The 25529-nt window shown below is 36.0% G+C and overlaps 2 protein-coding genes across 2 annotated transcripts; both read right to left on the bottom strand.

Annotated features, from left to right (window-relative positions):
- Positions 1 to 7706: 7706 nt before the first annotated feature.
- LOC113775367 (conserved oligomeric Golgi complex subunit 1) lies at positions 7707 to 17036 on the bottom strand. Its single transcript, XM_027320207.1, has 6 exons — positions 14671 to 17036; positions 11910 to 12104; positions 10242 to 10513; positions 9774 to 9953; positions 9352 to 9529; positions 7707 to 8214 (listed from the first exon to the last, which is right to left on the bottom strand). Exons 1-6 carry the CDS (start codon positions 16927 to 16929, stop codon positions 8074 to 8076), a joined length of 3225 nt encoding a protein of 1074 aa, XP_027176008.1. The 5' UTR covers positions 16930 to 17036; the 3' UTR covers positions 7707 to 8073.
- A 5454-nt stretch (positions 17037 to 22490) lies between these two features.
- Positions 22491 to 23675, bottom strand: LOC113774088. Its single transcript, XM_027318655.1, has 2 exons — positions 23355 to 23675; positions 22491 to 23306 (listed from the first exon to the last, which is right to left on the bottom strand). Exons 1-2 carry the CDS (start codon positions 23673 to 23675, stop codon positions 22491 to 22493), a joined length of 1137 nt encoding a protein of 378 aa, XP_027174456.1.
- Positions 23676 to 25529: the final 1854 nt, after the last annotated feature.

The raw sequence follows: 25529 nt of genomic DNA, 5'->3' as shown, positions 1-25529 counted from the left end.
ATGGACCCCGGCGCCAGATCTTGGAACCAGAGCCGGGCCTTTCCCTTCAGGAACATGGGGAAGGTTTTGCAGCGGAGCCCATCCGCGGCGATTTGCAGGCGCATATGCGTCAGGAAGACCGAAAGGTGATCCTCCGGATCGGTCGAACCATCGTACAGTTCGATGTTCGGGATCTTGAACCTCCGGGGTAGTGGGTAGTCCTCTATCTCCCGGGTAAAGGGCGAGGTGGTGTAGTTGTCCTCGTACAACTGCGGCCGCAAGATCTGCTCAAGCTCGTCCCGGACAGGCCTCAACTGGGGGTGGTCCCGTGGCCGGCTCTTGATAGATCGGGCGGGGGAGCTCTCAGGCTCCTTCCGCGCAAGCTTCCACGAGGAGGGATTCCTTGGTCGGCCCCCAGCGGACCGATCGCGAGAGTACCCCTCGCTGTCCCCGACCACCGAGGCCCGCGGCCGAGGGAGAGTTCGTTGCCGTTTCCTCCTGTGGGGCTGGTCCCGTGACTCATCCTCCGAGGGAACGGGAGGTGATTCCCTCTCCTTCCCCTTCACCTTGGAGGTTTGGGCGCCCCCGGCTTCACCCCCCACCTTTGCTTGCCGAATTATGTCTTCTAGCATGGGAAGGTTCTCCGTCATGAACTGAAAAATCTGCTGTCTCCGTTCCCCTGAAAGGGCTGAGCCCCCGGCGCCCCGAGCCGCCTCGGTCTCCACCCGCCGGGACCCCTCGCCGGCTCCGGGATCGGTGTTCTCTACGGTTCGCTTTGAATGCGTTCTCGCCATCAACACAACTACTCGTACTTTTCTTCGTTCCCACAGACGGCGCCAACTGAAGAAACACTGAACTTCCCCGGACCGAGCTGACCTGATGAGCTCGGCGCGCTGATGAGGAGTGCATGTCCCAAGCCTGCAAAACAAGCGAGAGGGTGATCTGACAGGGGAGCCCCGAGGTCGTCCCCGAGGGCACTCCGACGATCAAGTTAGTTTTCCGGTAGGTGAGATTCACGGGAAGTAAAGCAGTCGGGAGTAATTGGCGTATGGTGAGCGTACCTTGTGCAGTTGATGTGTGTTACCATTTATACCTGCTTGGGAGTCCGACCTCCGTACGTTTCGGGACCTGCCCAGAATAGCCTCCATCCCGCACTGAGGGGGAGCAATCCCGACCTAGGCGGGATGGTTCTCTGGAGCCCCTTGGAGCCCTAGCGGCGGGGGGTCGAGTGGACGGTTCCCGTGGGCCTGAGGGTCTAAGCCCAGCTCAGGCACCCCTGGGCTGCCACGTGTGTGGGCCCAGGACGGGGCCTCTGCACCAGCCTTGCTTTTGCTCACATATCGATCTTTTCCTTGCTTTAACCTCTTAAAAGTCACATGCATGTTAAGGTTAATGTGTTATAAGGTGTTTTGAACTACCGTATGAAAGCTTGCAGCCAAATTCATAGAGAAAAACTGAAAATTTCTTCCTTTCGCTCTCTCGGACATGTCATCAAATTTCTAGCAGCTTCTTTCAACAATTTCAGCCAAGTTTGTCAATGATTCACTAGTTTCAAAACAAATATCTTATAAGCCATGAGATTAAACATATATCATACATTTTTAGTGAAATTTCCTCCAAGTTTTCGAATGGACAGTTGTGAACTTCAACTCTCCTACCATTGGCCAAGTCAAACTTTCCAGAAACGAATCAGTTTTCACACAAGATTTCCTTCAGCAAAACTCACTTTTCTTGGCTAAAAACTATCATGCAACATGAGAAATCAAGAGTGCTAGAAGATTGAGAGGTTTATTACAATGTTACCTCCCTTTTACAGACAATCTCAGCTGGAAAAATGTGGACAGTTTCCTCCCTCTGCTCCTCAAAGAATCGCACCAGATTTCTCTCTTCTTGCTCCCCCCACTGCCTCTAGTTTGCACGCCAAACAGCTGCAGTCCTTCCCCCCTCTCAACTCTCCGTTGGTTGGCGTGGTAATAGGAAATGATTCACTCTTTCTCCCTTACTCTCTCCTGGGTGCAGACTTGGAGCAATGAAGAACCAGAAATGTTTCTCACTCGGTGGTGTTTTGGAATGAATGGTTATGACCGAAACTCTCTCTCTCTCGGTTTTGTTTCTACTGCTTGGTTGATAAGAAGAGAATTCGACTTATTTCCTTCACTCAGCCGACCACTCAAGCTTCCTCATTCGGTGCTAATCAATCCAAACTCTCATTCGGTCACTGCCTACTCAACAATTTTGGTGGCAAGTTCATCTGGCTGCTGTCCAAATAACAATTATGCACCGCCCAACTATCACACAAATTCCACTCCTTTTCTTTTCCACCATTTAGACAGCAGCTCCATACGGATCCAAGCGCTCCACTTATACGTCTCCCTTTCAGTTTTATTTTATGAAGTACCGTTAGCTGGTTTCTTGGCTGCATGGAAAATTAACCAAAACTTTAAGGTTGGTTTGGTCTTCTTTTTTTAATTTTTTGTTCATTTGTTTGTCATGAGTTCGTGATTTTATTGCCTCATGCATTGCCCCAAAATTTTTCGTTTGTTCTAATTTGTATGTACCTTGAGAAATTTTCCTTATATCGATCCAGTAAATTTTCACATATTTAGGTTTTAAGGAAAATTAATTAGGCATGTATTTTTTCAACTATATAATGAATTAAGAAGTCACAATTTGCAATATGTCTATCATTTGTTTATTTGATTCCTAAAATTTTCTACACCATTCTAGGATATTTCTAAATTCTCAATTTTTATATAAATTCAATTAGCCATTTAATTTAACCATTTATTCGTTATAATATTTCTAATAACAAAGTAAATAAAACAAAATAAATTCAAGGCATACACATAACTCTTTTTTTTTTCTTGAGTTCTCACATCTTAGCTATGGGGGGAGCTAATATAGACTTATTAGAAGGGAAATTGATTTTAAGGGTTGGTAAGGAAAAGAAAGAATTTAATGCTTTTGAACCCCTAAATTACCCTTCTTATGAATCTTGTTCATATCTTAACATTACTGACGATTTATCAGGTGAGAAGTATGTTACAAAGCAAGGCTTGGAATTGGTGCTCGGACTAAATCATCGCCAGTATTCCTCTTGGGTGGTTCGAAAGCAATTTTTTGATTATCAATGTTACGAAAAATCTCATGTGCATGCGCTGAATGGAGTGGAATGATCTGAGCCATTTCATCCGCCATAATCATATCGGTCCCGTCTAGCTGAAGACGTTAAATTTAGCGTTTCGTGGGAGGCAACCCGACTTCTTTCTAATTTTATTTAATATTTTCTTTTGTTTGGGATTAATAGTGGTGTTTATTTCCTTACAATTTTATTGGTTTCTAGTTTGGATTATTTGGTGGTGTATTTAACTACTATTTATAATATTTTCTTGTCTTTTTATAGGTTGGTAGGATGACTTACTGAGTATGACCATTGGATGGTAACGACAACTTCTCTTACTCTACTTGATCATTGGCACTCCATTGGTTATTAGGGGAGTTTCACTTTTAGCTCTTTTCATGTTATTATTATTTTTATTTTATCCCCAACATTGAGGACAATGTTGTCTCAAGTGTGGGGGAGGAGTAAATGGGTTTAGGTTAAAATTTTTCAAATTTTTGTTGCTAATTCCCTGAAAGGCAATGTCTTATATTTCGAGTATTATTATTGTTAAAGCAATATGTGTATGAATGTGTTAAATGTTAAATGGTGTTGCTTTAGGGTGCGTCTTTGGTGAATATTTGATATTTTGAAACTTTTTCAATTTTTGGCTAATTTTTCTAGGCATTGTAAATATTTTTCTAACATTTTTCTAGTGAATTTGGCCTAATTATTAATTTTAGTTCTACATATTATTGGGATATGAAACAGGCTTTTGTGTTCTTATTTGTACTTATATGCTTATTTTATTAATTTAACTGTACTCCGTTGGTTGTCATTGTCTAGTAACCAGAGGTTTTTACCTAAAAGTGTCAACTATCACATCAAAAAGTGACAATAACTATGAGTATGTTATTCTTAAGTGGTAAAAGCTGAGTAATCAGGCTCTTTCATTTAGGAGATGTTGGAGTTCACGTCAAAAGAGTTGAACGGCTGAGAATTAAGTATATTCCCCTTGTTAAAATGTGAAAAGCTTAAGTGTGAGGGAATTTGAAGAAAACAAAGAGAAAAATATGAAAAAAAAGAAACAAAAATATGTGGATTATAATAATAGTCTGTAGATCCATATAGTTATATGTTTGAGATTTTGCATAATAGTTGGGCCATCTCCGAGGAAATGCTTGTTAAATATTTATATTCCTAATTTAGTTAGCCGGAGTTGAAAGGGTCGATGGTGTTAAATGCTAATCGAAGAAGTATCTCTTTGATTTTTACTATTAGTACTTAACACTTGTTTAGAATGGTTGCTCTAATAATGATAACCTTGATATAGTCATTGTTTGTATTTAATTGATTTTGTTTTTGTGCTTGAGAATAAGCACAGACTAAGTATGGGGGAGTTTAATAGGGTGTATATTATAATGCATTTATAGGCATAAGTTGCTAATTAACCATGTTATGGGAAATTTATCTTGAGTAGAAATTACTTAATTTTGCTTGTATATTATTCTAATAGGTCAAGAGCTCAATTGGAGAGAAAATGGACTAAAAACATGGCATAAAGAAGCAATGAAAGAGGATAAAGTCAAGAGAAAGAGGTTTCACAGGAATGACATATTTCAATATTTTGGCGATAACTTGAGCTTCACAAATCAGATTGAGATGTCCTTGATTCAATTCAAAGCTCAGAAAATACTCTACAACTTTTATGAGATATTAAAGTTTGGTTCTCATATTTTCATGGTCAAAAGTTCAAATTACTGAAGTATAGTTGCGCTGCAATGCTCTTACGACCAAGTCTTAGTATTTTAGGCATATCGCAGTGTCCAGACATCCAAGGAAAGCTTATTCAAAGGGTTACAATTTCTTTGTTTTGAGAAATAACTGATTCAGCCTATTTGATGGACTTTTTGGGATTCAAAATCAATCCACACGTGGATCCGTATTGATCCGCGGATGGATCCATGACAGGCACTGGACATCACAAATGACTTCGCGCTGAACATCTCCAAATTCTTTTGCATTCTGAGCTTGGCCCGATGACCAATGCCGGTCATTGGGCTGGTCTTCATCGGAAAAATGTGCGGAAACAGGATTTTTTGAGTCCAATAAAGCCTATTTCTACCATGTTTAGGATATATCTTCAAGAAACCATAAATAGGAGTCATTTAGGTTGGTTTTTAGGGGGAAAAAAGTAGTCTAATCTAGTTTTAACATCTTTTCATAGTTTGTTCTTGAGACATCAAGATCAAATGGAGGCGAATCAAAGAGTGTGCAAGGAGAAGATTGGAGCAAGCAATTGAGAAATTTTCTTACTCTTTTTCTTATCTTTGTAGCAACTCTTTGAATTCATGGTTTTAATTTCCAAATCTTGTTGAACTAAATTGTTGCTAGGGTTAGGGTTTTTGTGACGGAATTTGATTAATTTTTCTAGTTTGATTTCTTGCCTTTTGTTATGATTTATCTATCTTGATTTAATTACGTGTTCATACTCGACCACCATAGACATACTTTTAGGATTTGTATTGAAGTGAGAAGGGATATACAGCTGTGCACTAGATAGATAAATATATTTAGTCTGATCACGATAGTAGGTTAGGATTTTTATGACGTACTTATATCACCAAAATTCTTAAAAGGTTTAATTGAATACTTGTGATCTCGAGAAAGATGTAGGATTTAATTAGACACACTTTAGATGTATCGAGAGATAATCTAAAATATAATTGTGTGATGCATCGTTCATAGTTTGTTAAGAAATTAACTAAATAATTGACTCAAATTTTGGATTAAAACCTGAAACCCTAGACTTTGGTCTATTGTTTTCTCACCACTGCTTTAATTGAATTGATTAGTCTTTGATTGCTTAGTTAGAAAATACAACTTCATGAATTTAAATTTTGTTATTTTAGAATAATTAAAGTAGAAAATTAACTCATCCCTGTGGGTTCGACCCTGGAATACTCCAAGTAATTTATTACCACGATTGATCCTCTACGCTTATAGGAATTCGTTGATCATTGGGTAAACTTTCAGTTGTAATTAATTGAGGGTTAACTAGGAGAGTTGTAATACTTCTTGACTCAACTAAAAGCTTTTAGGGTGAAGGAGTGAGCCTTCACTTGTACAAGTTGGTTAGTGTCGCCATCAATTAAAGAAGCTACTTAATTGATTCAACTCCAAGTTTGGAAGAAATTTGTGTGTGTGATTAGTTTGCAATTCTTTTACTTTATTGTTCTCTTTTTATTATTTGTTTGTGTGGCTTAATTTGCTTACATCTCTTATTATTGTGTTTGTTTGAGTGCTTGTTTATTTAAACTATTTTGGTTGAATAATTGAGTGAAAATGTGGCCTTTACTTGTTTTAATTTTTATCAATCTAATTTATCTCCCTCTTAAGTTACTTGGGGTTTACAGAAAGATATCCCTTGAAAAATCATATTGTGTTATAACCTAAAATTCATAATTGCCTTTTGAAAATGATTCATGATCACATAACCACTAATAGCAGAAGCAAAAGTAACTATAACATCTTTCTTTTCATATTGGTTTGATTGTGTCTTAATGTTCAACAGTATATTTTTGATGGTCAATGTTTTTTAAACTAAACTAGATTAGCCTTAAAAAGGGAGGGGGAAAGGACGGCGAATAGTGGGAGCAAGAGTGAGATGGTCAAAAGAGTGTCATCTTTTCAATCTATCAAATAGTGGGAAACATTTGTGGCTTCCCCCAACCACTATTTGTGGCTTCCCCCTCCCCATTCCCCTAGATTAGGCTAAAATAAGTTATACAAACTGTTATCATTGTTGGGGAAAAAAAAATAGTGGGAAACATAGATGATGGATATCAAGTCCAAGCACTCCACTTGTTGACTAACCAAAGAAAAATAAGAATTTAGATAAGGAGAGTACATAATTAACTATTTATTTTTTATTCTCAATTGCTTTTTAAAACCTATTTTCAAAATTTTAGAGACAAAAGGCTAAAAGTCAAAATGCAATAAAATAGGTGCTATTGGATTTTTATTTTGCTTTTGAGAATAATAAAAAAACAACTGAAAACAAGCCCTGATCATGAATAAAAATTCCTGCAATGTCATGCTATTGGATCAAGGCCATTATTTTTTAATTTTTGAAAGCTACAAGCTAAATTCTATTGGATTTTTGCAGTTTTATATTTTCTTTCTTTCTTGTTGCAAATGCCTAACCTTGGGGATTTTTCTTTTGTTCTATTTTGTTTAAAGCCTAATCACGTAAGCTTTCAAATAAATGATTGGTGGTGACAAAATGGCAAGACAAAAAAGTGCAAGAAAGCTTTCACTTTGCATAATGATTAATTGCGTATGAAATCAAGCTTTCACTTTGCAAGTTTATTTAATGAGGATATTGATAGGTACTTTAATAAGATCTCTAACTTTGAAATGCTTCCTTTTCCTTTTTATTTTATGTAAGGTTTGAAGTCTCCCTTAAATTTCCCAAAAAAATTGGAAGAAACGCTAATGATGAAGTTCCTTATTGGACTTTCAAACGCTTCTCTTCCCCCTTCTCCTTTTTAAGGTTTGGCGTCTCCCTTGAAAAAGCAAAAAGGAAAAAAAAGATTATGATACAAAGTATAAATTAAGAAAATGATGCCAAAAAATGCCCTTTTATATTCCAATTCAGACGGTTTAGATTCAAATCTGATTGTACATACAATTTTATCTGTACTTCTTATTATACAATACAAAATTGATAAACAATATTGAAATGGCTTTTTTTGATTCCCAATTTCCCATACATCTGAAACTTTCTCTAGATTACCCTTCGATCATGCATCTCTTTCCTCAATCAATGCCGCCTTCATTCCTCATCTTCTTTTACAATTTCTATAATCCAATGCAGAGATAAATTTCTGCCTAGTATTAAATCATCTGGTAGTCCCATCAAGCTTCCAGCTGTTTGACTACAATTTATCCTGATAAAATTCCCAAGAAATTGCTAGAAAAATTCTCAGCAATCAAGAATCCAATCTGCCAGCCGTGAAGGATGAAAGAAGTCCAGCAGCCTGCGCAGGTAACATGTCACCAAACCTGCCAACTTGCCCATCTGTAAGAATGGATCCCAGTCTGAGAGTGCTCTCCCCAAATCTGCTGCCAACCTGCAATTTGCATTAAGGAATGATTGCTCAGATATGAGGAATATTTTAACACGGTTTATCACAATGATCTATTCTACAATCTGCTCTGCAGACATAAACAGATCGAATCAGTAAATTGCTCTCTCCAAAAGCAGTAACAGCTTTACAAGCTGAAAACCAGCTCAAGTACTGGTTGAACAAGTGCGCAAAGATCCAGTTTTCTCAACCACCTAAACATGGATACAATTTATTCATTAAAGAAAGGTTTCAGGCCTCAAAAAAAATAAATTTCCTGTTATGTTTGACCTTTAAACTAGCATTAACTGTCTGGTTTTTGTCCTCTGAATCTCGATAAGTAAGCTTTACTGCTGATTGAACAGCAGATTTCAAATTTACTCTCTCTCTCTCTCTACATTCGATACTGAAACTAGCACATGGCAACGCTTTTGGCCTTTCCCTTGAATCTGGATGAGGAAGCTTCAGTACTATTAAAAAAGTTGATGTCAAATTTCCACACACAGTATCTGTCTTGTCATGTCCAAACACCCTCCACCTCTCTCTCTCTCTCTCTCTCTCTCTCTCTCTTACACAGACCTCTCTCCCCAACTAGTTTGAACACAAACTGAACCATACGAGGAAAGTATCACTAGTAGCATCTTCTGTACACCAGTCAAAATTACACCCAAAAATTCATGTATTTACGCAGACAACTGGGGATATATAGAGTTTTCAAATAAATAGAAGCAAAAAATTTTCTTCATATGTTACCTGGCCCCAAGCAAAGGAATTTTTGAACAGCATTAGATTAAGAAGTTCCTCAAACATTATTTTAGTAGAAGAGTTTAAGATTTTTCCCCTCTCTTCGAAATGATATGACATCTCTCCAATTTGAAGGTTGAATTCCTAGTATTTGCATGTATGTCTACATGACAAATTATGAAGATGTCTAGTGGAAAGCACTTATGCTTGCTGATGTTAACAAGCAAAACAATTTGTTGAAAATAAATAGAACTAATGTTTTCACAAGAGCAATGACTAGCTCAAGTGGTAAGAACACACTTCTCACCAACAGAATGCCAGGGTTTGACTCTCATCGCAATGAATACAACACCAGATTCCCACTTCCCCTTAGATTAGATAATGAATGGGAAATTTTACCTGCATGAAGGACCTCAAGAAAGGCGCTGCCATCCCTAAACTTGAGTTATCATCATAATCAATGTTCCGTGAGAGCTCATCAGTTGTATAGCTGTTCCGAGAACTTCTAGAAGAAACATCATCCATAGATGTTGAAGCTGATGGCCTGGCTGGTCCTCTCGAAGACAATGCTGGAGCACTGAATAGCCAAATATAGAATTAGCAGCATTAGTTGAAAATTAACATAAACTACAACAAATAATATAAAACCCTTCTTGAAGTATGCTCATTTTGCTAAAATTAACTGCTTTTAAAGCTCAAGTCTATCCCTTACTATAAGAAATTACATACGCCCACCCATGAGAGTATCAATGACAAGAAAAGTAGGAAAAGAAGATAACTTTTAAGTGCACAAGTTAGTTAACTGGAATAACAATATCAACCTGATGGGAAGATACTTGAAGCGAGGCACATCAGAGCATCGCATGATATTTGATTCAGAATTACTAGGCAACTTTTGCGCTGTGTCCGTATACAGTCTATTAAGTTGGACAAAGAATCCAAAAAGCACAGCATGCCTCAAGTATGATTGCTTCCCATTCTCCCGCAGGTATGGCTCATAGCTGAATTAAATCAAAATCATCAGAGAAAATAGCAATCAGGAGGAACCTTGTGTTTATATAACTTCTGCAACAACAAAACCTCAAGATGTAATGTTGAATCAAGAGAAATTGACAAGTCTTAGATTTGATTGGATAAGAATTGACCACATGTAAACCTCTCAATAAGTCCCTCAACACCAAGTCCCCATATACTGCAATGCTAATAATATTTTAATTTTCCTTTCTTGAAACAGAGAACAGCCACAATCTTCCAAGCATATTGAACAAAGTCTACTTGAAGAAGCTTACGTGAGCCAGTCTATAGGATCCAGTCTTTGTGAAAGGTGAGATACCAAGCCATCAAGACGCTCTCTAATCACTGACTTGGTTTCATGGATGTCCTGCTTGATTCTGAATGGAAGCTTTACCTTTGGTACTTTTGAAGGCACAGTATTAGAACTAACATCACCGCCAGATAAAACATCAGCAACAAATCTTAAATCCAACAAGATTTGCAGAATTCCCTTTTCAGACACTTGAGATCCATGACATTCAAGGAAAGCTACATAAATACCAATAACCTGCAGATGCAAATAAATAAGATGAAGACACCATCCCCAAATAAATTCCTACTGCATTGACAAATGACATAGAATAGAAGAGTATGTCAAGAATCAAACTTAATAGGCACACTTAATCATGTATATGATTACCATTATTATCTTAAGAGCAGATTGTGCATAGGACAAGAGCCATCTTTATACACAGAAACAATGATATCAAATCAGGCAACAGGCTAAAATTCTTAATGGGTCCATGTTGTTCCATTGAAATCTGAGACATCGCAGAACGAATTTGGCTTGAAATTGAAGTCTTGTTAGGTTAGTCGAGAGATGTATAGTCCATACATCATACCTCAAAATCAAGATTCCCTAATAGGAGGTCTTACCAGACCAGTTGAGTGAATATATACTATAATTCAAAAAATAGAGTCAAGAATGAGAATTAAGTTAACTGCATGGATATCAGGTTAAGTGGTTTTTCTTTCTTTTCCTACTTTCCATTTTCTTTCCTATTACTTATTTCAAGATCACCATCACCAAAACTGGTGCCTAACTGTTCCCAGTCATTCAAAATTTTAATCAGCTCAATGTGAAGCTTCAGAAACTAAGTTAATGTTTATGTATTATCAGAGAACAATACATAATAAATTCCACCTTATTTTGATATAAAGTTACCAATCTATAACACTACAAATCCTGGTGCTCTCTACAAAGTTAATGTTTATGTATTATCAGAGAACAATACATAATAAATTCCACCTTATTTTGACATAAAGTTACCAAACTATAACACTACAAATCCTGGTGCTCTCTATTGGAACAGTAAACAACCTCATCAATTCACATGAAAAAAATTTTGAAGGATAATGAAGGGACAAGAGTTGGGACAAATTTATATACTGACAGGCATACATTTATACATACATAGGTAGCTTCCCATAACAATTGTGAGAAGAAAACTTTATATCTGAACGCAATTCAAAATACCATCAGCAACAAGTACATGCAGTTCCGTGGACCAAAGTCCCATTTTGTCAGTGCAAGTTCAATTATGAGGTTGAACCACACCAGTATGTTAAACTAACTAGGTCCAGGAATAAACTTAAAGAGCATGTAACAATTTGCACATCTTTTTCCCTGACATAGCCTTGAATTCTTTGTTAAATTGAGGGAGAATGCCCAAGTGTTGTGTGTGTTATCAACAACTTTTCATATTAAGGATCCACTTTTGCATGTTATTGATAAAAGGATAAAAACAACTTCTGAAGACCACTTAACCAAAACCCCAATGGTATATAAGTTTTATCACAAGTTACTTCCAAGTAGGCATTCTTAAAAATAAATGACGGGTATGTAGACATCACATTACATGCTATACCTAATTGATTAAAGTCGAAAAAAGTTTATCACACACCTTTTCCAGTAGTCTTGAAGCAAAATCTTGTAGGATAGGCTTGTCAAGTACATGACCACCAACTTGATGAATTTCTTCGCACGCTTGAAACAGGAATGAGTTGATATAAATAGAAGGCATAGATGGAAGCAAAATTTGCATTTCCGATTCACCTTCATTCAGCTGCTCTTGCTTGACTGCAATCTTCTCCCATCCCTGACCAATAATTAGAAAGAGTTACTAAGGTTCAATGTCAGATACAACAATCTGGCATAACATCATCACAAAGAACAGATGACGTCCTCCAAATTATTAATGATTATAAAAGCAAATGCAACGCCTATTACCACGAGTAAAATAACAGAACAGTGCAAAAGGGAAAGGAGGATAAATAACAAAGGTTTCACAAATTGACTCAGAACCTTATAAGTCTACCTACCCCGCAGAAAGTCATAAGCTTCTCAGCAAACACATAGGATATATTGTTGACTGCATCTTCTTGAAGTTTGAAAAAAGTAAGAGTTTAAGGATAAACAAACAATGAATTTTAATGGAACACATGAATACTAACCATATTATAATATTTTGCAGAGACTGTGGAGTAATCAATCAGGATATTGTTTCTTAAACTAAATGCCAATTGGATTATGCTAGTTTTCTATCAGAAAAGAAACTGCAGCAGCTATAGCTCCATGACTCTCCTAACCGAGCAGCATAAGGAAGCATCAAAGGTCCACTGAGACATTATTATGACACCAAGAAATGCTACACTCTAGCCAATTATGAACCGAAAAAACGGTAGCCAAAGAGTGATGGACCATTGATAACCTTACTAATATGATTCAAACCCTTTTACTATCACAAACAAATGTTTTACAGAATTAAGTGAATACAGGTAAAGAAAGACTTTTTCAACAAATTGAAGGATCATCTCTTTCTAAAAATACATCCACTAGCATTGTTAAACAAAGAAACGAGAAGTTTCTATGACCTCGAGAAATCATTGTTATCTATTGTTTTTATGAGTGTCAATTAGTTGCATGGTATAGAAAATTCTATCCTTATGTACCACCTTTTATGCTAGTTAGTGACACAGAACCCTGCTTCTGCTCCCTGACGCATTCAATCCTGTCTTCCAGGTAAAATATAATTGAACCTACTTCTACCATACAACTGCTAGCACCAAAAAGTGAAAAAATAAAAAGGAGTTAGAAAGAGAACTAGAAGAACAGCAACTCTGTAATTTGAAGAATTGTAGTACAAGATGAAGAATTTGGAAAGCAATGCACTATTCGACATGCATGCACTGCACATTGTCAAAAATCTCAGCCCAACTATAAGGTAAGTATTAGCATGTTAACAACCAGGATGCCCTCTTAAGTGAAACATTCCAAATAGCACAAGCGAAGAGCATTTACTAAAATAAATGAAAAAACCAGTCATTGTATTCTTATTCACGGTTGAAAGAATGAAAAAGCAAAATAAAAGCTGAATGCTTAACAGCTTAAGTATTCTTTTCTCACAGATGACACCATCATAGGAGTATCATAAATTGGCAAGGCTCAGAAAGTAGGATTTGTCATCAGCTTGAGATTGGTTATTTCATTTCTAGCCTGCATATAAGTCTCTAATAGCATGCTATGGTTTCCTAGCCTTGATATAAAAGGTGCTTTTTACCTCTTGTCATAAACTACTTCACCTCTTATAAGCAGAATCTCACTGCCAGGACATATGGGGCGAGAACAGCAGTATACTTTTTCCAGTCTAACAAGGCTCGTCCAAAATCTTTACCACAGAAGTTACTTCATCCAAGTTGTACCTTTTCTAGTAATTATGACTTGTACATCAGAGCAACCATTTACCAATTTCATAACTACTCAAGTTCGGCCTAACTATAATTAGCCATCAGAGGTATAATAATGAGCTAAAGCAGAATGAAAGTACTTTACATATACAAATAATTATAATAGAGGAGATTTGGTGGCAACATGATAAAATGGAGAAGAAAATAGGAAAAGAAATATAAAACAAAAAGTTTGGCAAGTTAATAGGGACTTAAATGTCACGGGCATTGAAGTTATAACATCATATTTTGATAGAAAACCAACCATATGACCTTGACTGTTAACCATAGGGTGCACAGTGTCGTTTAAAAAACTAAGAGAGGTACATCTTCGGTCATCTAATATGGTAAATATGCTATGAGTCAAAATTATTTTTCTCCCATGAATAATGGCTGAAAATAACCTCTTTCCCACTCATGAATTCTGTAGGTACAGTAGTCAAATAACTAATACAGAGTTGCAAAGTTAAATAGAGCTGACAAAAGTTTTATAAATCAAAATTTAAACTAACCACTGCAATCAAATTTCTATTGTATTCAACACAAGACATGCCCTGAACAAATTTCCTTGTATTCCATTTCTTTTCAAGGCAGAGGTCTCGTGCATTTTATTAGCTAAAAATGTAAGTACCTAACACACCAATCATATGAGGTACGTGTACTAATTCAGTTGATAGCTTGACATATCTCCTCATATTGTAGATCAAAATACACACTGTATAAAGCAAGCAAACACTTTGAAAAGAATTTATCACATTCAAGCAGAAAAAGAAAAGAAAAGAAATTCTACTGACGAACCAGCACCTAGAGGATCCCATTGTCCAACAAAATGTCGAGCACTTAAATAAGGCACTGTTCATAAATAAACAACAATTTCTTAATGATATCCATACTGTAGCAAAACTAATATTGCTATAGTTAAAGAGAAAAGCCACTTACTCTCAAGGGTGCAGCTGCTGATAAGGCATCATCTTTTTCAACATTCGCTGAGAGAATTCTTGATAGTTCATCAGAGACCCACGATATCCATATATTGTGCGCTCTAATGCAAAGATCTTGGGTTGTTCTGCTAAGTTCTTCAAGTTGTGGACTTGAATTGTCATCTATTCCAAACAAAGCAGATGCCGCCAATGAAGTTTGTCTTTTGGGGGAATCAAGCATTTTCTTTCCAGGACTATCACTCATAAAGGAGTCAAAAGATGATCTAGAATACCTCAAAGCAGCACGGGACTTGAGCGAGACACCAGCAAAAGTTTCATTCAACCACGATCTTGGTGAACCAAGAATTACGGGCACATGCCTAGAGTGCTTCTGGAAAGCAAACAATAGTCGACCAATAAATAGAGACCTCTCAACAATTATGGCAGCCAGAGGTGTGGATTCACCTTCCTGATCCACATTTTTCAGGTCAGCATCCAATAGGTCTAGCTCGCTCTTAAGATCTCTCAATATGGTTGACATGGTTGCGTAACATTTATTCTGCAAATATGGGGCCAAATCCTTCAACCTTACAGGTGCCTTTGGAGACTCGAGGAAAAAGAGGAGGTCCTCAAGGACAAGCTCACATCGGCTGTCAACGGCATCTCTGATTCGGCTAACTTCTGCCCCAAAGTAAGCATTGAGACAAGTACGAACATCATTCTGCTCAGTACACTGTGATGAACCAACTCTTTTAATATTTGGTTCCATGAACCAAACTCCACCAGCATTTGGAACTCTATTCGGGTAAGACTGGAAACCAACATCACTAGGTGTTTTCACAATAGTCCGGACTGACTCCACAACAGACACTGCTCCGCTCAACTCCTCAAATCTGGTATCAATAATTGCTTTCATCCTCTGAAGAAAAGCATCTTCAAATATGTCGTCCCAGAGATCAGAGTCATCACCCAACACAAGTTCACGTGTCCTTTTCCATGGCAATTCAATCTCAGAACCAAAAACACTCTTAAGCCACTCCAAACTCCCCTCCAAGACTTGTTTACTGTCCATGGTCTCTCTTATCAACTTCTCAGCCGAAGCAAGCTCTTTCCCACTTGCAATCACATCAATCAAGTACCTCCCATTGATGTTGTTCACAATCTCCTTCCCACAATTCCTCAACCAATCAGAACAAGTCCTCGCAAGAAAATCTCTGTCTAACGTTACCATGGTAGACTCCAGTTTATCCCTAAATGCAGTCCATAACCTCACTTCCTCGTCAGGATTTGGAATCCCCCCAAACAACTGAGAAGCCGGGGGTGAACCCAAAATAGTCTTATAAAACAAAGGCATATCATTCAGTACCTGCAAAAACAACTCCCCAACTTGCCCTACACTAACCTGAATTATCCTCAACACTTGACAGAACACTGAAATCACATCAGAACTATCAGCATTAACATTACTAGAACAAGCACTCAATTTCTGTAAAATACAAGACTTTCGTGAATCCAAAAACAAACTCAGAATCTGTTTCGGATCAAGCTCATCAATAATCGCAACAGCAGCAAGAGCATCAGCATAAGCATTGATCCCAAGCTCAAGAAGAAGGGCTTGATCCAACAACCTCTCACGACTCCTCTGCGAGATCTGAGCCTTAAAACTCTCCACTATCTGCCACTGATGCTGAAGCAACGGAAATTTCGACAACACATTGTAACTACCACCATTCCTAATACCGACACTATCGTTATTCATAACAATTAGGTAATCATGAACATGTTTTGCACGGATATATCTAGCTGAAGCTTCCATAAACATAGATTCATCAAGACAACCCCAAATATTTTCTGGGGTATCTACAAGATACTTAACCCGGCAAGCAATGCCATAAATCCGGGCCCTGTTGGAATTGGCATTGGAATTGACTGTCCTAGGACTATCAATTGATGAAGAAAGATTGCTGACTATAGAATGATGAATAGCTGAAATGTTAGTAGAGATAAACTCACAAGTGGACTTCATTTGAACAATGGAATCGGCTGAATCTATAAGATCTCTGTATCTATTGCCCACAAGTTGCCTCAACTCCTCGCTCTTGTCCTCGATCTCTTTCCTCGTGGTTGCCTCTACTTTTCGGATGTCTGAGATGGGCTTCGTTCGAAATAGCAATTCTGCATCTTGGTTTCTGTAACCACCGCCACCACCGCCACCGCCGGGGGTGGGAGCGGCGGTGGTGGAAGGGGACTGAGGAGGTGGCGGCGTTACGATTCTCATAATTTTCTATTTTCACCCTTCTAGGAGTCAAGTGAGGAATGGTTTGATTATAATTAGACCAAATTGGAGTTCGATCGGGTATCACAGGTACTGTTAGTTTGAGGTGGAAGGAGAAGTACAACAGAAGAAGCTATTCTATTTCCGTTGGTTCTGCAACTTGGGACACCATTTATTTAATTAATTGCAATTAGGGTCTTGAACCATTGCTAATTAGCATTTTGCACCTACACCTATCAATAGTGATTCTTTTTTTTAGTTTTTTTTTTTAATCCTTCCAACGCCTTTTTCACTCCCAAACTATCAAATATAAGATTCGAACCCAGAATCTGACAATGGAAAGAACTCTAAGAGTATTCCCCTAACCACTAATAGTGATTAGGGAATTTAAGTACTTTATGAAATTGGATATCAATTTGTATCAATTAATAGTACAAGTACTTCAATCAATTTGTATCACTTTACAGTACATTGACCAATTTGATTAAAAATTAGTAAATTTTCATAGTTATTTTAAAATTGGAAAAAATTGGTACTCTTAAATGGATGAAGCTAGATATGTGAGGATTAATTTCTAATCTTGCATTATGTGTACCTTTCTTCCCAAAATTTAAAAAAGAAAGAAAGAAAGAAATGAAGCTTGACACGTTATGATTTTATCAAAATGGTTTTATGATTTTTCCAAATAAATATGCGTTTTTAATTGATAAGAAATATGAATAACTTGTCTAATTTGAGTTGTTACAAATTCATGTAAAATACTTTAATTATTTCGGTGCCCAAATTTAAGTCAAAATTTAAGTTTGGATTGACTAGCAAGATATTCATATTTATCATTCTTGATGTAAAAAATATTTTTATTTCTAAAGTGTATTCAGGAGGTTTAATATTTATTGATAAGGTACTAAGTAGGTTTGAATATCTTTCATAAAATTTTTCAAGAGAATAGAGTGTAAATCATATCAAGACTAACAATTTTTTATTAACAAAAGAAAAGGGTCCAATGCGTTTCTATACCTTAGATTTGATTTTTGATCGACAAACTTCCAACCACCAGGGCAATTTCCTTTAAGGGCCACTTAAGAGTCTTGCAATACAACTTAGTTTCGTTTCCTACTTCTAAGTGTATTCAGATGTAAATATGGAAAGTTGTGAAGAAACTTGCTTCTTTTATTAATAAAAAAAAAAAAGTTTTAGTACAAGATATAAGCTTAGCACACTACTCTCTCTCTCTCTCTCTCTCTCTCTATTTACTAAACATGAGAGAAAATTTTCAAGACAATCGGTAAGATTGAGTTGCCAAAGTTGAACTCTTGATTACTTCCAATTCTTCAATTGCCTTCTTCATATGGCATCTACCTCTTTATATAGGTGTTAGGTAGATTTCAATGCTGGATTTGAATTGATATTTCCATGGATTTCAGCTGGTTTCAATCCTGTAGACGGACTTCAATTGGTTTCAATCCGGCAGATTTGAGCAAAATATTTTGGATTTCAAGAGTGACGTAAGTGCTTACGTCTTATTCCATACTTTGACTACTTGATGCTGTGTCCTTATCCTCTTTTTTGGTACAAGTTGGACATGTGTTATTTTTGTACTTTCTCATTCTGTACAAAGTTCTGATAGTTTTATTGTTGGATTTTATTCGACTGCTTTCCAATAGGCTTATTTTCCAATTCAAATAATTCATTGTTGCTTCAAGTCCTTCTTGCATATGTAGTCTAATTGAAAAAAATGTCCATTTCCTCCATATGTACGAAATTCTTGCTTGGGGGTATTTTCAAGATTTTGCAAAACAATCCTTATCCCAAGAAGTTTTCGATAATGTATTTTATTTTCAGAAAAATATTCATTTTCCTTCCTTTGAGGGTAGACCTTTATCTCCAACTCATCAAATTTCATAACTTTGATATGATGAAAGGCATCATATCTATTTGAATCTTCAAAATCTGGTCAAATTGAAATAATCTTGAGTATTAAAATGTCTTTGGGACCATATATAGGACTATTTTGATAAATATGCCTAACTCCTTCTTGAATCCACCGAGGGAGTTTGAAAATTTCAGGAAAAGTAGGAGTAGTCATGTAGATAGTATTGATTACTCCAAAATTGTACCACTTTTGAATAAAATTGTTATCACATCCCTGCACACAATTTATTCAAGGATAGATCCCTGTGAAATCCATATAATATGTTTTTGTATTTTGTAAGGCATATAATACTCTCATGAGAGAGTTGTATTCAGAGACAAACGGGTGCTCATTAATTATATTATCCATCATGGGTATCCCTTGAAATGTCTGTACATGGCTAAAATCCAATTTCAAAGATATCCCATCATTGAGAGAATTTATTTCAAATCTCTCAATCTATTGACAACCATCTTGTTCCGGTAAAGAGGAAAGATTTTATATTTTATCCTTTTTGAATAGGTCATATAATAATTTTTCAACTTTATTGTAAAGGCTGGCTGTATTCTGACCTTTTTCGACATGCTTGATAAGAAATTCAGAAACTTCTTTTATTTATATCTTGATAATTCACAATATCCATTATGTCATTGAATGACGTCTGCAATTGAGAAATTTGTTCAGATAATTCCGAGACCTTATCCAAGAGGATAGTTTGCTTATTCATTTGGCCTTCCATCTCTAGTGAAAAAATCTGCAAGACAATTCTCATCAGATTTTATTAGTTTAATTTCAATCATGAACTCAGATAATGTCATTTGCTATTTAATTAATCTTTTATTTTGAGACAAAGGTTTAACATTATTCTTAATAAATGCTCTCACTTGAGAATTATTCGTTCGCAACTTAAATTTTTTAGGTAGTAAAAAGTAGTAAAATTTATAACATCTTCTTATTACTACAAGCAATTCTTTTTCATTTATGTGGTATCTTTTTTTCTGTATCTGAGAACATTCCAGATGCATATCTATATAATAGATTATTTTTTGTTTTAAAACTATACTCCATACTTCCTCAAAAACATTGGTTTCTAATATAAGATTTTCTTTATCAAATGGTACAGCTAAAAATGATAAATTTTTACATTGTTCTTTTAATTTTTTTTACGAGAGCTATATGATTTTCAGAGAATTCATATTTATTATTTTTCTTTAATAATTTTGTAACTCTTTCCTCTCTTCTGCTAAGTTGCAGATAAAATCATATGCATAATTTAATGTTCTTAAAAATTTTTGTAATTGTTTTTTATCTTCTAGTTTATCTAAAAATGCTTGTAATTTTTCTAAAATATGCGGTTGCATTTTTATTCCTTCACCATTTATTTCTACACTTAAAAATTCAATTTCTATTATCCTATTTTTGCTTTCTTTTCTGATAATCCAATTTCATGTTTTAGACATAAATTAGAGAATATATTTAAATGCTCTAAATATTTTTCTATTGAATCTAATGCTATTAAGATATTATCAATATATACATATAAGAAAGGATAATCTTTGAAGATTTAATCCATTTTTTTAAATATATTTGAGGAATATTTTTTAATCCAAACGGCATAACTAGTCATTTATATTCTCCTTGAGGAGTACTAAATGTTGTGTATTTAATACTATCAGGATGCATTTTTATTTACTAAAAGCCACTTTTACAATCAAACTTAGAATATATTTTCTTTCTTTTACTCATATTTATGAGAGTTTCTTTATGTGGTAAAAAGTATCCATCAAATATGATTTCATTATATCCATCAAATATGGTTTCATTATTTAATTATTTATAATTAACAACCATTCTAGAAATTTTTTTTTGGCCAAAACCCCGATCATGGGAGGGGGTGCCAGTCCCTTATTTATATTATAACTGAAGAAAGTTACAGACTCGCGCACAGACGAACGTGTGGGAAACTCCTGCTATCTAGAAGTAGAGATGTTCTAACCGACAGAGGGAGGTGCAGGTAGGAGGGGAAGAAAGTATCCTGCGGCAGCCGTAGACCTGCTAGGCTGTCTGTTGTACCATTAATCTCCCAATACACGTGCCTTATTGAAGAAGAGGAATCGAAAAGCAGTCCATGTATTCTTCTGAGAACATTGCAGAGAGGCCACCTGCCTACCATCCTTGATAGGAGTAAACGAACAAGAGTCTCTGAGTCAGCCACGGATTTAAGGAGGGGCTGGTGGGGGCTTAAGCCCCCCCAAGCCGCCGGAAAACCCCCTATATATAGGGGATTCCGGCGGCCAGCCCAGCCCTAATGCAGCACGTACGTTCTTGGTAATGAGTATAGCTTTTTATTGATTTCTTGTCTTCCTTAGTGTACTGGTTGGACCCGTGTGCTAGGTGGGTATCTTCTTCAAAGGTAAGTTTTTTTTTTTGCCCCCTACTCATTTCTTGTCTTCCTTAATATACTGGTTAGAACCGTACGTTTGTGATTGAGCTTTTTATCATAGTTGCGCCGTGGGCATACCATGTGTTTGTAACATTATCCATGTGATTATTACATTAATATCTTGAGAGGAGATGCTTGGTTTGCTGCTGCTGTTGTGTTAAGCCGGAGTTAGTGAATTTGGACTGCCCCATTCAGTTCACTGAACGGTGAAGGGACAATGCTTAGTTGGCCTTTACTCATTAATTGTTTTCAATGTGATGTCACGTACTGATGAGAAAGATATGAACAAATGCAAGGTGTGCGAACATAACTTTTATCTTTCTTTTAATTGAAAATAGTTATATTTATATTGCATAGTTATATTTTTGTTTTTGCACAAGTGACGTATTGGATCATTTTCTCATAATGTACAATTTGGATAGTTTGTAATGTTATAAGATATTTAATCAAAGGTTATTTCTTGTTCTAATTTTTGTTATGACTATGCTGCATATTTATGAAATAGACATACCTTTATAATTAAATTTAATATTTGATATTTTAAGATGTCATATATTTAAATCAATGAAAATTATTTTGAATATAACATATTAAGATAATTTTGTTCAAAAAAATTTTGGCCCCCCTCCCAAGGAAAAAATCCTTAATTCGTTCTATAGTCTATAGAATGGACATTTTCAATTATGAAGATAATCAAAACAAAATTCCAAAACAAGATAAAAGATAATTTCTTGAATGATTGTCTAACAATGTACATAAAAAAAGGAAGTTGTTCGAAAATTTACCATTGATTCAATTATAGATGAATTTAGTTCTATGAAAGAACGTAAAGCTCAATTTACGTTTAATAAAAGAGGATGAAATTTCAAGACATGTTAACATAATTTTTATCTCTTTTTAATTGAAAATAGTTATATTTATATTGCATAGTTATATTTTTGTTTTTGCACAAGTGACATATTGGAGCATCTTCTCATAATGTGCAACTTAGGTGGTTTGTGATGTTATAAGATATTTAATCAAATGTTATTTCTTGTCTTAATTTTAGTTATGACTATGCTACATATTTATGAAATAGACATATCTTTATAATTAAAGTTAATATTTGATCATATATTTAAATAGATGAAAATTATTTTGAACATAACATATTAAAATAATTTTGTTCGAAAAAATTTTGGCCCCCCCAAAGAAAAAATCCTGGCTCCGTCACTGCTCTGAGTCAACCTCCACCAACAAGTTTTGGGCCTGTCTCTCCGAGCATAACAGGAGATCATGCATTAGTGACAGACTTTCAGCCATTAGAACATCTGACTCCCCAAATTCCTTATAAAAGGCGAAAACCAGGTTCCCATCCATATTGCGAAGGAGACCTCCTCCCGACGCACGCCCCTGGTAAACACTGGCATCCGTGTTGAGTTTATAGTAGTGCGGAGAGGGTCTCTGCCAGGAAACAGTCCGACATTCAACCCGTCTTGCTTGCCTACCAACCCAAGCAGCCCACGGGTTGTTTCCATCCCCTCTAAAGTGCGTGGCATTAAGGATCCTAGCAGCCCCCAACTGATCAACAAACACATTAACCATGACAATGACCTGTTGAGCACTGAAGGCTAGATTTTCGAACCTAGCATGATTTCTTAGCTTCCATAAAGACCATAATATCAGAGTCGGCACGACCGTACGAATATGGTCCACCTGGCCTGGTGATACTGAATCAAACCATGACATCCATACCGACGCTAGTGAGTAACGCACCACATCCAATATGCCAAACCGTCGTCCAAAGTGCTCCCACACTCTTGAAGCAACTGGCCCCTTGAGAAACAGGTGGTTGAGTGACTCCTCCTCCTGGTGGCAACAAAGGCAACGAGACACTAGCACAACCCCCTTATTCCGCAGCATTACATCCAGAGGTAGCCAATTGCATAAAACCCTCCAGGCAAAAAAGGAGACCTTGAGTGGAAGAATATCATTCCAGAGGAGGCGAAATAGCATTGAGGAACCTTTCCTTTGCCGAAGACCCTCCTAGGCCGATTTAACAGAAAAATGCCCAGAAGTCGAGGGGATCCAAACCATTTCATTAGCAAGCTCGGGAAACAGCTGCCGCTGGCAAATCTGCACAACCAAGTAATCCGGGATCCATTGCTTGAGCTTACCACTATTCCAACCCGTGTTCGAAAAAAATTCTGCCACCAGCATATGTGGAGGGTTATCCACCTCTAGCATAGCGGCTAGTGGCGTATCCCCTAGCCATCTATCGTACCAGAAATCGACGAAGCCCTTCCCCGAGCACCAACGGATATGACTCTCAGCACCAACGGATACGACGCCAGGAGGCTGGTGGTCTAGGGACCATAGCTTGAGATGGATGCACACCCTTGATGTACTTGGCATGCATAAATGACGACCAAACTGAATTGTTTAATCGTAAGCGCCACCAGAGCTTGCATGCAAATGCCTTACAAACATCAGCAAAAGAGCGAAACCCCAGACCGCCCTCCGTAGGCGGGAAACAACCATTCTAGACTTATTTCTTATTATCTCAGCACGGTTTCTTACCATAAATGCTGGAAAGGAATGAGAAGAATTACTTTCTCTTATTAAATGTATTTCTAGAAATTCTTTAATTTATTTTTTGAATTCATCTTGATCAATAGGATTATACCTCATGGGTTTAACTCCAAATATTTTATTTTCATCTTTGAATTTTATTTCAATATAATATTGGTTTTTATCCCAAAACTTTAGAGGATTTTCTGTATAACTTAATCGTAACTTTTCTTTTATGTTTTCTGGGGTAGTAGATATGGTTTTTAATTGTAGTTGTTTTAAATGTAATTGTCTTTCAAATTTTAACATAGGACTTCCTTTTGGTATTTTTGATTTTTTTGAATATTCAATATCACCATGTTGACCTACGCGAGGATGAAAGGTTATAAAAATTTTATGGGTATAAGCATGTTTAAGACGAAAAACTACGATCCAATGGCTACAAGAAATTTTAAAATATATTTGAGATTGTAAAGTATCAAATAAAACTTTATGAAATAATTGAAGAAAATTATTTCCTAAGAGTATATCTAATCCTGTATTAAAGAAGTAAAATGGAGGACATTTAACAAGGAATGAACCAAGCAATATTTGAGATTTAGCTATTCCAGAATTTAAAGTAATAGGGTTATTAAAAATATCAATACCTGTTCGATCAGATAAGGTTTCATGATATTGTGGTGGAAAATATGTAAGTTTACATAAACATGTTCCTGATCCACTATCAATATAGGCTGCAAAGTATTCAACTTTATAGTCTTTATAGGTCATTCTTATAGGTATATAAATACTATATTGACTCATTATTTTCTTTCAACATATAATTTTTTTATCGTTATGGGTAATGACTATTCCACTAGTAGTTATGCAATATAGTGATACTGAATCTAAAGGTTTGTTCCCAATATTATTTCAAGAGTATCATTAAATCCTTTATTTTCAACTAAAAGTTGAATAGGAATTTGATTACCGGTTAATTTAATTTCTGTTTCCATAGTCTCCTTTATTTCGTGAGTTTCTCCATTAAAATTTGTGTTTTGATAAGGATCTTGTAATTGAAAAATGGGAAAGTGCTCAACCAATTTGTGAGATATATAATTTTCATTAACTTCTGTATCTATTAAAACATTCCAGTTTGTCATATTTTTTCCATTGCAGTATCTAGCTTCTATGCTATAATTTGTCGTTATTTTTTTTATTAGTATTCATATTTGGAAAATGGTGAGAACTACTTATAACCATATTTCCTGTATATAATAATTTGGGTAACAATGTATTTGACTTGTCTAATAGGGGTTTTTGACTTATATCTAAATGGAAATTTTCATTTAATCTGTATTAGTAATTTCTAGAGAATATTTTTCCTACTTCAGAAAATAATTTAGGGAGATCTATGAACTTAGTATTTGAAAAGTGTTCAGTATGATGAGTATTTGATAGAGTATAAGAAATCATATATGTAACAGAATATTGTGAGGTTTCGAAATTTTACTTGTCTTTATAGTTCTTATTTGAACTTACTTGCCTTAAATTCTTGGTTGCTTTAATGGTTCAATCATAATTTTTCTTCCATTATATTATTCAACTTGGTGCATACTTAATTGGATGCATGTTAAGTTTCATAGTGCACGGTATCGGTGTAACCGACAAGTAAGATATGCACGATAAATTTGGTGGATTTCTTGGTTAAGAATCATG

The sequence above is a fragment of the Coffea eugenioides genome, chromosome 6 (genome assembly GCF_003713205.1).
Source record: "Coffea eugenioides isolate CCC68of chromosome 6, Ceug_1.0, whole genome shotgun sequence".
Taxonomy (NCBI): domain Eukaryota; kingdom Viridiplantae; phylum Streptophyta; class Magnoliopsida; order Gentianales; family Rubiaceae; genus Coffea; species Coffea eugenioides.
Note: the sequence above shows the minus strand (reverse complement) of the source record. Positions and strands in the feature narration are given on the sequence as shown.

Coding starts and splice junctions, on each gene's coding strand:
- LOC113775367 (XM_027320207.1), bottom strand. CDS start 16,929: ATGAGAATCGTAACGCCGCCACCTCCTCAGTCCCCTTCCACCACCGCC. Junction 10,514..11,909: donor CTTCAAGACTACTGGAAAAG/GTGTGTGATAAA, acceptor TTGCATCTGCAG/GTTATTGGTATTTATGTAGC. Junction 9,530..9,773: donor TTCAAGTATCTTCCCATCAG/GTTGATATTGTT, acceptor TTGGCTATTCAG/TGCTCCAGCATTGTCTTCGA.
- LOC113774088 (XM_027318655.1), bottom strand. CDS start 23,675: ATGCCAAGTACATCAAGGGTGTGCATCCATCTCAAGCTATGGTCCCTA. Junction 23,307..23,354: donor CCGAGCTTGCTAATGAAATG/GTTTGGATCCCC, acceptor AAATCGGCCTAG/GAGGGTCTTCGGCAAAGGAA.